Source organism: Impatiens glandulifera, chromosome 6 (genome assembly GCF_907164915.1).
Source record: "Impatiens glandulifera chromosome 6, dImpGla2.1, whole genome shotgun sequence".
NCBI lineage: Eukaryota > Viridiplantae > Streptophyta > Magnoliopsida > Ericales > Balsaminaceae > Impatiens > Impatiens glandulifera.
Genome location: NC_061867.1, coordinates 4,199,271 through 4,212,530, shown reverse-complemented (window position 1 = coordinate 4,212,530; position 13,260 = coordinate 4,199,271). Strand labels below are relative to the sequence as shown.

General features: G+C 34.0%; 2 protein-coding genes across 3 annotated transcripts; one reads left to right on the top strand and one right to left on the bottom strand.

Moving 5' to 3' along the window:
- Positions 1-6,792: 6,792 nt before the first annotated feature.
- Positions 6,793-8,638, top strand: LOC124941935 (syntaxin-22-like). 2 transcript variants are annotated; one of them, XM_047482320.1, is made up of 8 exons: positions 6,793-6,811; positions 6,983-7,171; positions 7,349-7,442; positions 7,527-7,660; positions 7,736-7,810; positions 7,940-8,097; positions 8,179-8,279; positions 8,370-8,638. In XM_047482320.1, coding segments are annotated over exons 1-8 (819 nt in total). In that variant the 5' UTR covers positions 6,793-6,809; the 3' UTR covers positions 8,436-8,638. The 2 variants fall into 2 exon arrangements, with proteins under 2 accessions (XP_047338276.1, XP_047338277.1); XM_047482321.1 differs by having other exon boundaries at positions 6,796-6,811; positions 6,937-7,171.
- Positions 8,639-9,163: 525 nt separating this feature from the next.
- LOC124942887 (heat shock factor protein HSF8-like) lies at positions 9,164-12,322 on the bottom strand. The gene is made up of 2 exons (XM_047483458.1): positions 11,878-12,322; positions 9,164-10,240 (listed from the first exon to the last, which is right to left on the bottom strand). Exons 1-2 carry the CDS (start codon positions 12,136-12,138, stop codon positions 9,251-9,253), a joined length of 1,251 nt encoding a protein of 416 aa, XP_047339414.1. The 5' UTR covers positions 12,139-12,322; the 3' UTR covers positions 9,164-9,250.
- Between the last annotated feature and the right edge of the window lie 938 nt (positions 12,323-13,260).

Genomic DNA, 13,260 nt, shown 5'->3' with positions numbered 1-13,260 from the left:
GTTTGACGAGAGATAAGAGGTGTATCAAAGTTTGATTGGGATTGGTAGTTGAGTTGTCGAGAGATAAGAGACATGTGAAAATATGATTTGAATTTGTGGTTAGTTTGTTGAGGGATAAAAGGTCGGTTGTAACGCCCTAAAATAATTTTATGACCGAAGATCTTCGGTCCTAGCCTAGACCAAGGACCGAGGAAATTTGAGACCCAAGATTGAGACCTTAGACCAAGAATTTTAAATAGGACCGAGAAGTCAGACCAATATTCTTGATTTAGAACCTAGAGTTCCGACCGAGTATCATTTGAACATGCCTCTTTAATTAACAGTCTTCTGCCCATAGTTTTGCCCATGCCTTAGACAAATATTTTAGCCAACTGTTTTAGCCAACTGTTTTATATAGTCAGTTCTAAAGGACATGTGTCCCTTAAATTAGGACACATGTCATCCAACAGGCTCTCATGACTGAGGCTATATAATCTCCACAATTTATTCATTCCATTAGTAATGCCCATTTCCTTCTCCACTAGGAAACCAAAACCATCCTCTAGAAGCTATTGAAGAACAACCATCCTTAGAGCAAAGATCAACTTAGAGCCATTTCGAAACTAAGGCAAGTTTTTCTAAAAATTATCTTTAGGAACCCACACAATGCTATATAGTTAATGTATTTTCTATAAATGATGCATAATGTCTTTAAAGCATTATTTCTTTGCATGACCATGATTTTATTGATGAACTGAGTTGAAAATATATTGTCTTTAAAACATGATTTCTTTGCATGTCCATGTTTTCCAAAGTATGATATGTTTTTATGAGACTCCAATGTTAAGAGTTATGGAATCATAGTGTATAATGATGAATGAATTAATAGATGAATATGGGAGGAGGGTTAACCAAGATGAGCTTTGGTAGTCTGATTCCAGAATATTGGCTATGAAATATACTAGATTAAAAACAGGTTGAGGTTTTAGGGATGTACTCCTAAATTACCTAACCAAATACTGGGATTCCTCACCTTCAGGAACAACTCTGAAGGTCTAAGACTAAAATATGTGCTCAAGATGTAAATGTACATTTATGATGATGAAAAATTCTCAAAACCCACATATGGATAAATGAAGTTCTTAACTATCTTTTCTATAATCTTTTATGCATGAGTTACTCTTTGCATGTAAATCATCCCAACATTGTTTTGATTACTTAAATGCTTGTTGAGTCTTTAGACTCGCCATGTATGTGTGGTGTAGTTACACAACCATAGTTTTTATATTGTTAGATAAATATTAATAATAGTTATTTCTAAATTATTATTTTAATTTAATCATCCTGAATTATGGAATTAATTTACAACGTTCAAATTAAAGATTTACGTATATTAACGGCCAAAATCAAATATTCAATTACCGTTACTAGTCTCTTAATTTGTGGGATTGATTTTGAATTAATTGTGATCAATTAAGATATTTAATTACCGTTACTAATCTCTTAATTTGTGTGATTGATTTGCAATAATTGTGATTAATTATTGAAAACGTTTTTTCAGTATATTTTTATATATCTATATATACTAGAGTAGAAAAAGATTACAGATATACTTTTTCAAAAAAAGACAATCCACATTTTCGAGAGCATCCAAAGCTATTATCCTTTGAGCCTCGTTAAGCAGATTGCAGCATTAACGGGAAGAGTTGTTGAATCCTGAGAGGGAGAGTCACTAACATCCTACCGCAACGAGTAATCTACTCGAGGAGGCGAAATCTCTCTAAGGACAGTGCCCAATACGCCTCAACTTTATCTCGATAAATTTTCATACATGTTCATTTAGATACAATCGTTTGTGGAACTTTATTTTTCTTGTCGTATCCATACAGATCTATTACTTTTTTCTAACATATATGATAGTTGAAGGGAGTCTTAGAGTGGGGCAAAGTGCAGGGATGAGTGTGGAAGGAGGGACCAATGTTGAACGACCGAGTATTTTGTGAAACCAAGACTGAATGACCGTATTTTGTAAGGACTAAGTCTGAATGGATGTATTTTGTATTAAAATGACCGAATTTTTGTAGCATCTCTTGGACAGATAAATGTTACTCTTTTGTTTCCTCATATGTGATTGGTTTATATATAATATATATATATATATTGTTTTTCTCATCTCTAGCATAGTATAGAAAATAAGATTAGGGATGTTTCATTTGGTATTAGAGCGTTGGTCCTGATCCTTAGCATTTTCACACTCATCCTTGTGCAATTGCACTTCTAAGAGCTCACCTTCAAAGTTTATAAGTTATTTTAATAATGTTCAACATGAAACTGTTTTATTACGATAACAACAGTACTATCCATATGTTAATGAGAGAATAATTATGAGTTAAATCCTAATGAGATAAGTGTAGAAACTCAGCTTATGTATTTTTATAAAATGTTAAGTTGATCATAGAGTGTATAATTTTATTGACTTTAGAACCATGAGAAGAGGAACTAGAGCCAGTGCTGCTACACCCTCAGATAAGCCAGACCGAGACAACTTCTTAATAGGGCGAGTAGAAACATTGCGGGATTAGAACCGCATACAGAATGAATAGATGCGAGAAATGTTTCAGGCTAATGGGAACAACCATAATAATAACCACAAAAACTAGGATGGAGGCCAACAACCAGTGTACAATTAATTTATGGGTTTCAAACCAGCGAAATTTAAAGGAAGCATCGACCCAATGGTTGCTGAAGAATGAATTCAATCCTTGGAAACCATTTTTGAATTCATGCAAATCAGCAATGCTGATAGAGTTCGGTGTGCAACTTTCATGTTTAAAGATGACGCACACATCTTGTGGCAAGGAGCAAAGACTGCCTTAGATCTTTATACGGTGACGTGGGAAAAATTTAAAGATACCTTTTATGGAAAATACTTCACTTTGAGCACTAAAAATAAACTAGCTCGTGAATTTTTGGAGATTCAACAAGGAGAATCTAATGTTGTAGAGTATGTGAAGAAATTAGAACGGGAAATATATTTTACTCTTATGATCTTTGGTAGTGTAGCTATGGAGTTAAATCGTTTCATGGAAGGGCTCAATGCTACCTTTCGTATAGATGGTCGTCTTAATGGAGCAACTACAATGCTGGAAACTATTGAGAAGGCACTCATGACCGAAAAAGATTGTGCTGATATCATTAAGGAATCACAAGTTAAGAGAAACAACTATTCAGGAAGAGATTTTCAAGGACCAAACTCAAAGAGACCCTTTCAGCAGACTTATCACAGTAGTCAAGGAATATATGGCGCCCTCAACAACAACAACAAAGGAGGATACAAACTGCAAGACCAGTGAACCCTGCCAACATACAAGTCTCCTCACTTATACTCTTTTGGGGAAGGCTCATATGGGAAATTGTCTGCAAGATTCCAATGTCTGTTATATATGCAAGAAGGCAGGGCATTTGTAAAGAAATTATCCTCAAAAGAAGACGGTCATACCAAGACGGGTGTACTCGATGAACTAGAAGGAGATGGACCCGAATACCACAATTATCACAGGTAATTTATTAATTGCTAATAGATTAGCTAATATCTTGATAGATACTAGTGCTACGCATTCATTTGTCTCTACCTGCTTTGTGCAAAAGTTAGGGTTGAAACTCGATGAATCTATGGCTACATATAGAATTTCTCTACCTTTAGGCCCTAGTCTAAATACTAATAAGTTTATTAGGGCTTGCAAAACTCATATCCAAAATCACAAGATGTTAATATATCTTGTGGTAGTAGAGATGTCTAAATTTGATATCATTTTAGGAATGGACCGATTATCCCATCATGAGGCACAAATTAATTGTAAGAAGAAGACATTAGCACTAATTGATCAGGATGGGGAGGCATTTATGTTCAGAGCAATGCCCCAATTCAATTCTTCACTTAAAGTTCATCAGACATGAGTCCCAAGAGTGATGGCTACTTTTTATGCAATGTTAGGAGAGCAACAACCAAAAATAATAATTACAACCTACTTGAAGAATTTCGAAGAAGCTCCGACGGCTGGTTTTTGAAGAAAGTGCTCTAGTGTTCCAAGCTTTGATCCAGAGCTTTAGAAAGCTTCATAAAGATCATTGGAGTGTTCTCCAATTATTAGTAAGCTTCCAAACCTTCTGTAATTCAAGTTATGATTCAAAATTAGATTTTTTCAAGTTCGATCGGGTTGATCTTATTTATGATTCAATTTTGTGCTTTCTATAGTTGAAATCAATCCATATATGATGTCCAAGCTTTCTGTTGAAAAGGATTTCATCAATTCAACCCCAATAAAAAAAACCAAAATTGATTTGAAAATTTGGAAAATTTGAAATTAATGTTCTTGAGTTTTTAAGCTTTAATTTTGATTCAAATAGCTGCCTAACATGTTAGGATGATTTTCAAATCATAAAACATGTATCCCAATCATGTTTGATCGAATTAAAATTTCAGGAAAATAAAGTTTAAATTTCAGTTTTAAATTTTGTTACATAGCTCACTTGATGTTCTTGTTTTGGTCGTGTTCGATTGTAAACATCATTTCAAAGTTGTTGAAACAAGAATTATGCCACAAGATAGCCTAATTCCCAATTTTTGCTCTAGAAATCATTTTGAAAAATCAATTGTCTTAGGGTTTGATTGATCGATTCTCTAAGGCAATTGTCTGTAAGTTATCATGTGTCCTCCAAACACATGTTAAGTTGCGGAAGGGATTTTCCAAGGGTTACAAGTGACATTATGATTGATGGTTGGTTTGTTAAGGGATAAAGAAGTCGATAACAAATGATCATAAAGTCACAAGAATAGAGATCGATTGGATTGATGGTTGGTTTGCCAAGAAATCAGATGTATGTAAATATGAAAGTGTGAAGTTACAAGATAAGAGGTCGATTGAGATTGGTAATTGGTTTACCAATGAATAAGAGGTTTGTAATATTGAAATTGGTGGTTAGTTTTTCAAGGGATAAGAGGTCGATTTTGGTCTGTGGTTGGTTGATTTTCCAAGAGATAAGAGAATAATGTGAAAGTGTGATTGGGATTGGTGGTTAATTTACTAAGAGATAAAAGACGTGTGAAAATGTGATGTCACAAGATTGAGAGGTTCATTGGGATTGGTGGTTGGTTTGACAAGATATAAGAGGCGCGTGGAAGTAATAAGGTCACGAGATGAGAGGTTAATTAGAATTGTTATTTTATTTACCAAGGGATAAGAGACCGATAACAAAAGATCGTAAGGTCACGAGATTAGAGGTCAATTATGATTAGTAGTTTGTTTGTCGATGTATTAGAAACATGTGAAAGTATGAGGTCACAAGTTGAGAGTTGATGGGATTAATGGTTGGTTTTCCAAGGGATAAGATGCCAATAAAATTGAGATTGATGGTTGGTTTGCTGAGGGATAAGAGACCGGTAAGAAAGGATTATAAGATCACGAGATTTGAGGTCAATTGTGATTGGGTGCTTAAAAATATATGTAAATGAGATGTTGATTTACCAAAGTGTGAGGTCACGGTATTAGAGATCGATTGTGATTGGTGGTTGATTTGACGAGGAATAAGAGACGTCTAAAAGTGTGAGGTCACGAAATAGAGTGGTCAATTATGATTTTGGTGGTTGGTTTGACGAGGGATAAGAGACGTGTGAAAGTGTGTGAGGTCACAATATTAGTAATGTGAGTTGTCCATTGGGAAAGAGAATATATTGGAGGTTTAATGTGTGACTGAGTTGGTTGGTTGACCTAAGTGTGAAAATGATGAGAGGTCGATTGAATTAGTGGTTAGTTTGCTGAAGTGTGAGTAAAGAGGTCTCGATAATGATATGAGATGGTTTAGGTATAAAATATTCAAAGTGAGGTCACAGAATTAATAATGAGATGTTCATTGGAGAACAAAAAATATTGGTAGTTAAATATATGAATGAATTTGTTGGTTTATAGAATAAGTGAGAGTAAAGATTGATGATATGGTGAGATGGTTGGTTTATCAAAAGTGATGATAAAAGATCTTGGTACTATTGAGATGGATGAGTGCAAAAGTGAAGTCACGATATTAATAATATGAGAGCTCTATTAGGTAAGAAATGATATTGTTGGCTAACCAAAAAAATGAGAGTAAGATGTCAAAAAAAGAGGTCGGTACTGATGAGAAAAAAAGTTATATGAATGTTTTCTTATCAAATTTGTTATCATTTTTTTTATATAAATAATGAAAACAACGATGAATGAGGAAAGGAAGAGGATCACTAGATTGTCTTAACCATTGAACCTCCTAATGTTCAAACCATAAATGTTGACGATGAAGATGATAATGAAGGCGATGAAGATGATGATGGTGATGACGACCACAAAGATATGAGTATTGTTTATTTCAACTGTGTAAGGACATTACGTTATATATTAAAGTTGTAAAAAATGAGATTTTGTGTTAACGGTTTCAACTATCGATTCTCTAAAATTCGTAACTAAAATCATAATTTCGTTGAAATTAAGTAGTTAAACATTGAAATGAATATTTTATTAATTTATAAATGTTATTTATATAGTAAGTTAACACAAATCTAATTTATAAATTTTAATCTTAAGATTGTGAGATTTAAAAAATATGTGAAACATATTTTAGTATTTCAATTCAACTTTAATATCGAATTAGAAAAGTAACGTATGATTACTTAACTATTATAATTGAATTTATTTTCTCAGTTGTTCGCGGCACTGTCACGTTGCCGGCGGCCACCGGAGACCGGAGGTGTTAGAAACTCCGCCCTCTCCGATTGGATCTTCCATCTCTTTCCTTCTCTCTATATGTATGTATATATATATATATATATATTGGCTGTCAGCCTGTCACTTTCCATTGTTTGTATTAATATCTTTTGCTCCGCAATTGCCGCTTCTCATTCCAGCTTCTTCTTTCTTTCATTCTTTCAAGTGACCCCGATTCCATCCTCTCGCTCAACCTAGATCCTTTCTGTCAGGATGAGTTTTCAGGATATTGAAGCCGGACGACCACTGAACTCGAGACGAGATCTCATCAATGCGAAGCAAGATCCTACACAAGCTGTTGCCTCAGGAATTTTCCAGATTAATACTGCCGTCTCAACCTTCCAGCGACTCGTCAACACGCTTGGAACACCTAAGGACACTCCTGAGCTCCGTGAGAAGATGTGAGTTTTTCTTTCATCATTTGATTCACACTATATTGTTGTTATTGAACTTGAGTTGGGTTTAGGTCTAGGATTATGAATTGAGATATGATTATTTTGAATTAAGATGTGTCTTCTTGTGTGCAAACCCTAATTATGTTTATCAGTACAATATTGATAATTTTGTGTAATTGGCAGTCACAAAACAAGGCTGCATATTGGTCAATTGGTGAAGGATACTTCAGCTAAGCTTAAACAAGCTAATGAAACAGATCATCATGATAATGTTAGCGTAAGTATCGATCTCACTCAACAAATCATGTTTCTTTTTTGGAATTCAAAGCTTCTAAACAGAAGGATAAAACCTGTTCTCTAGGTGAGCAAAAAGGTTGCGGATGCTAAGCTTGCGAAAGATTTCCAATCAGTTCTGAAAGAGTTTCAAAAGGCTCAGCGGCTTGCAGCTGAAAGGGAGACAGCATATTCTCCTTTGGTGCCTAAAGCTGCTTCAAGGTATTTTTCAGATAATCAGCATCTTCCATCATGGATTTGTGTCTGTTTCATTCATTTATCGTTTATTGTCAACAGCTCCACTACAACTGATACTTATGAAAGTTCAGATCAGATTCAGGAGCAACGTGCTCTTCTTATGGAATCTAGAAGGTCTGTTCCTTCCTTGACCCTTTGTCTTTTGCTTGCATTGGTTTCTAGGTCATGTGAATATTGGGTTCATTTGAAAACATTGTTTTGAGATAAATTCAATGGTGGGTTTTGTATGTATTTACATTACAGGCAAGAAGTATTTCTCTTAGACAATGAGATTGCATTCAATGAGGCTATAGTGGAAGAAAGAGATCAAGGGATACAAGAAATCCAGCATCAAATTGGGGAAGTAAACGAGATCTTCAAAGATCTTGCTGTCTTAGTTCATGATCAAGGAGTTATGATAGGTGAGTTCTGTTGGTTGATGATTATACAGTATAAAACCCCTATTATGTTTCGTTATATTAACTAACTGTGGTCCTTTTAAGATGATATTGGCTCGAGTATGGATAATTCGCATGCTGCAACTGTACAAGCAAAGTCTCAACTTGCTAAAGCAGCCAAGACTCAAAAATCAAATTCATCTTTGGTAAAAGAAATAACTAAATCTTGACTAATCTGAATTGTTTATCTCTAAAGATGACAAAAATATCATATTTTTTGTTTCCTTTGGGTGCAGACCTGCTTATTGTTGGTGATATTCGGAATTGTGATTCTCATTGTTGTGATAATTCTGGTAGCTTGATCAACGTCGAAGTCCACGCAATACCCGATTAAGGTTTTGCCTTAAACAGTCCTTTTTCTGTCAATAGGTTTTATGGACTAACATCAGTTCTTTCACCTCCTTGATATTCATTTGTAGTAATTTTGTGGTTTTTCTTCCTTTGAAAGATGAGAACTCTGAACAGATTGATATTTATTTCTGCAACAGTATATTTTATTCATTGAGTTCTTGTTGTAACTATGATTACACAATAACATAAACTATTGTTTTTGTAATGCATTTGCTTTCATATGGACTATAATCTGAAGTTAGAAATTAAACTATGATTTAAATTATGGTCTAAAAAATATTCATTGTACTGAAAATGATGTGAAATCTATTTTATATTTTGGAAAATCACAAATAGTGAATTATGGATAGCCATCACTTTTTTTTCCTATGAATTGACCCTTTTTGGAAACATTTTTTTTCAAAATTAATGCTCCAATCACTAAATTTTGTTTTTATTTGGTTTGAAGTTGGATTAAAAAAGAGTATCTTTTATAAACTTTTAAATTGTGCTAAAAAATAATTTTTGATCCTTTTTTTTTACCAAATATGTTATGTTTTGAGTATATTTTGACTCTTGAATTAGACTGTTAAAGAAAATAACATAACACAGATAAAATTTTAGATAATCTCTATGATGATATATTAAACCAGTCTTAAAACATCAGAAAACTATTTTAAAAAATCGCAAAATTACCAGAAAAACACGCTACAAAACATATGATTTTCTATGCTGAAATATCGAGAGAAGTATGGTAAAGATTCTATCAGCATTATTAACCCCGAGATCAAACAATTTTTGAATCCGAATTGAGAAATCCCATCTGCTCAGTAAGTTGCTCCATATTTTCACATGTGTTCCAACCATTATCCATTGTAAGACATTCCGCTAATGTTGTGGTGTCCACGTCCTCGATTTCTGGACCTATCGGGCTTGTCGAAAATAACTGCTCCCAAAATGGGTCCTCTATGCTCGGAAGCTTCTGGATATGGTCTCCCATCAATGAATTCTCCCAATCAAACTCACCAACTTCAGGGGAGAAATTCCCGATATCTATTATAGGGATTTCCCCTGCTCCAACTGGAGGGATTGTATCAGAAAACAGGTTTGAAACTACTTCCCCCCCTCCAACTGGAGGGATTGTATCAGAAAACAGGTTTGAAACTTCATGAAGGGTCACGCCTGATGGGCGTGATCCGCCAAAATCCGGTGACCCGGAAGATGAAGGGGACGTGACGTCGTTCATCAATAAACTTCCGGAACCATCCTGTTTCATCAAAGGCTGATATCTAACCATTTGCCCATCCTGATGATCATCCTGTTTAAGCCTACGTTTTTTGCTTCCTTCACTAATACGTCTATTATTGCTATTATCATTCTGTTGCTGTACAAAATGAGCGAGAAAACCAGGGCTGTTAACTGCTTTCGCAAGGAAAGACATCATCTGTTGTTGACGTTGCTCCATTCCTTGAAGACGTTGGACCATCGTTTGCATCTGATTGTCTGTTGTTTGTTGCTGCTGACGAAGCTTGACGAGTTCTTGCATAAGCACATTCTTGTCTCGTTTTAGCCTCTCAACTTCTTCTTCTAGACCGAATTTTCCGACCTCAACGCACGAACTAACGGGTGTTTGTGTGTTCAGTTGTTGCGGTTGGTGAGGAGGAGGATGAACATGGGCTGGTTTTCTCCTGCTAATGCCTTTGAGAAGATGCTTTTGACCTCTCAGGAAGCCCTCGTTCGCGAACTCCCAACGATCTGGATCCACTTTTCTGAAACCCTGTGTATACAAATGTTATAAATCTATGACAAGTAAAATAAAGAAAGCATATATTTACGTGGATAAAGCACGGGCAAAGGAGAAAACTTCGATTGTATGTCAAAAAGTAGGTCAATAGAGAAAATGTGAAGAACCTGAAGGAATCCTAGCAGGATCAGATACTTATAAAGGTCTAATCCCAACCCACATCAATGTCCTGGCATAGCTATTGAAGGAGGTTTTCGACGGTTTAGTTAGTTTAATTTTCAATTATTCTTTCTTTTGTTACATTGTTATAAATTGGCGACAAGTAAAATAAAGAAAGCACAGGTTAGAACAGATATTAGAGAAAATGAGAAGAACCTAAAGAAACCCTAGCAAGATCAGATACTTATAAAGGTCTAATCCCAACCCACATCAATGTCCTGGCATAGCTATTGAAGGAGGTTTTCAATGATTTAGTTAGTTTACTTTCCAATTATTCTTTTTTTTGTTACATTGTTATAAATCGACGACAAGTAAGATAAAGAAAACACAGGCTAGATTCGCTAGAACATATATTAGAGAAAATGAGAAGAACCTAAATGAACCCTAGCAAGATCAGATACATATAAAAGTTCTAATCCCAACCCACATCAATGTCCTGGTATAGCTATTGAAGGAGGTTTTCGATGATTTAGCTAGTTTACTTTCCAATTATTCTTTCTTTTGTTACATATGTTATAAATCGACAGCAAGTAGAATAAAGAAAGCACAGGTTAAAACAGATATAGAGAAAATGAGAAGAACCTAAAGGAACCCTAGCAAGATCAGATACATTATACATATAAAGGTCTGGTCTAATCCCACATCAATGTCCTGGCATAGCTATTGAAGGAGGTTTCCGATGATTTAGTTTACTTTCCAATTATTCTTTCTTTTGCTACATTGTTATAAATCGACAACAAGTAAAATAAAGAAAACACATGCTAGAACAGATATTAGTGAAAATGAGAAAAACCTAAAGGAACCCTAGCAAGATCAGATACATAAAAAGGTCTGGTCCAATCACAGCCCACATCAATGTCCTGGCATAGATATTGAAGGAGGGTTACGATGATTTAGTTAGTTTACATATGTTATAAATCGACGACAAGTAAAATAAAGAAAACACAGGTTACAACAGATATTAGAGAAAATGAGAAGAACCTGAAGGAACCCTAGCAAGATCAGATACATATAAAGGTCGAATCCCAACCCACATCAATATCCTGGTATAGCTATTGAAGGAGGTTTTCGACGGTTTAGTTAGTTTACTTTCCAATTATTCTTTCTTTTGTTACCTATGTTATAAATCACAGGTTAGAACAATGATCAAAGAAAATGAGAAGAACCTGAACCCTAGAAAGACCAGATATCTATAATAGTCCAATCCCTGCATAGTTATTGAAGAAGGGCATCAATGGTTTAGTTAGTTTACTTTCCAATCCTAGATTTACATAACAGAGATCCCAAAATCTCATCTCCATAGAAAAGACTCAATTTAGTAATGAAAACTGAATGACATTGACCCACAATTGATCCAAAACAATTCAGTGATATGATCAAACTAAATAGATAGTTCATGATCTCAAAACTTCAATATAACATCAAAAACAGGTAAAGAAATGAAATCATACATATGTATTCAGCTGGCGGACGAAGCTTGAAAAGTTATTATGCTTAAAATACTTAGGCAATAGATCCCTAGCGAATTCAGGAGGATCCCAAACAATAAAGCTATTATTTGTAGCGCTCCATGATACGATTTTATCTGTTGATGGATCATCGACCATATCATAAGTTTTGACCAAGAACGGTGGCGGTGAATTTACATTAGGAATTGGGGCAGGAGCTGAAGAAAGAGTTCCACCATTGGACAACGAATCGCCCCCATCCATTTAACAAATTTGAATCGAATGAAAGTGAGAGAGAAACTAGCATCAATTTAATATTGGAATTTCATCAATCTTTCATTTCTAGGGTTTATTTGAAAAAGTTAATAACCAAAAACCCTAAATTAAGACTGGGAGTGAGGTTCTTGATTTTTGAGGAGACAGGAAATCGAGGTGGTTGTACGGTCACGAGGAAACCGGAGAAAATAGGTTGAAAAAATTCGGACATTTAAGGTTTTTTTAATGTATGAGTTTTTGAAATAAAACTAGTTTTTATCCTAAAACTCGTTATTAATTTAATAAATTTATTTATTTTTTAAAATATTAAAATTATTTCTTTTTTTTTTAATATAAATTAATTATTAAATAAAAATTTAAAGACATAAAATATATTTTAATCAAAAATAAATAAAAATTAATTTTTTTAACTTTTACTCAGACAATAATTTAAAAAAAAAAAACTTAAACAAAACCTAATTAAAACATTTTTTGAGTTCTCAAACAAACTCTTAGAGTGTTTAGAGTAACTTTACATAATAAACTAATAAAAGTAAATCGTTTAACAAACATATAATTTTGCGTAATAAATCAATAAAAAAAATTATAATCAAACAAATAAGTTATATTAAATTTACCGGTTAAATGATAAAAGAAACGGACAACTGCCGGTTGGCTTGGGTGGGAAGAAAACGATTATTTTGACAATTACCTTTTTACCCCGTATCGTTAAAAGAATATTCTAAAATAATGATAAATATTAAAAAATAATAATTAAATTAAGAATATTATATAATAGAAGTGCGGGTTTAGGGCCTTTGAGTGGGCCCCTTGGGGAATGGGCCTGGAATGGGGATTGGACCGTGGGAAGTGGGAATTCTTATGAGGTGGGACCTAGGGAGATGCTATTTGGTGAAGTATTAAGTCTTGTTTGGAATCAATAATTTCATTTTTATTATATTCAAAACAATTATTGTTATTAAGAGAGTTGAGATATAAATAAAATTGGTAAAATAGTCAAAATTATATTTTTATTTATCTAAGCTAATCATTCATTTTTGTTAAATTATCTGAAAACCAAACAACCTTGATTTTTTTTCATTTATAAAGAATGAAAAAGATCAATTTACT

Coding starts and splice junctions, on each gene's coding strand:
- LOC124941935 (XM_047482320.1), top strand. Junction 7,811..7,939: donor CTTCTTATGGAATCTAGAAG/GTCTGTTCCTTC, acceptor TTTACATTACAG/GCAAGAAGTATTTCTCTTAG. Junction 8,280..8,369: donor AAAAATCAAATTCATCTTTG/GTAAAAGAAATA, acceptor CTTTGGGTGCAG/ACCTGCTTATTGTTGGTGAT.
- LOC124942887 (XM_047483458.1), bottom strand. CDS start 12,138: ATGGATGGGGGCGATTCGTTGTCCAATGGTGGAACTCTTTCTTCAGCT. Junction 10,241..11,877: donor TCCGCCAGCTGAATACATAT/GTATGATTTCAT, acceptor TTGTATACACAG/GGTTTCAGAAAAGTGGATCC.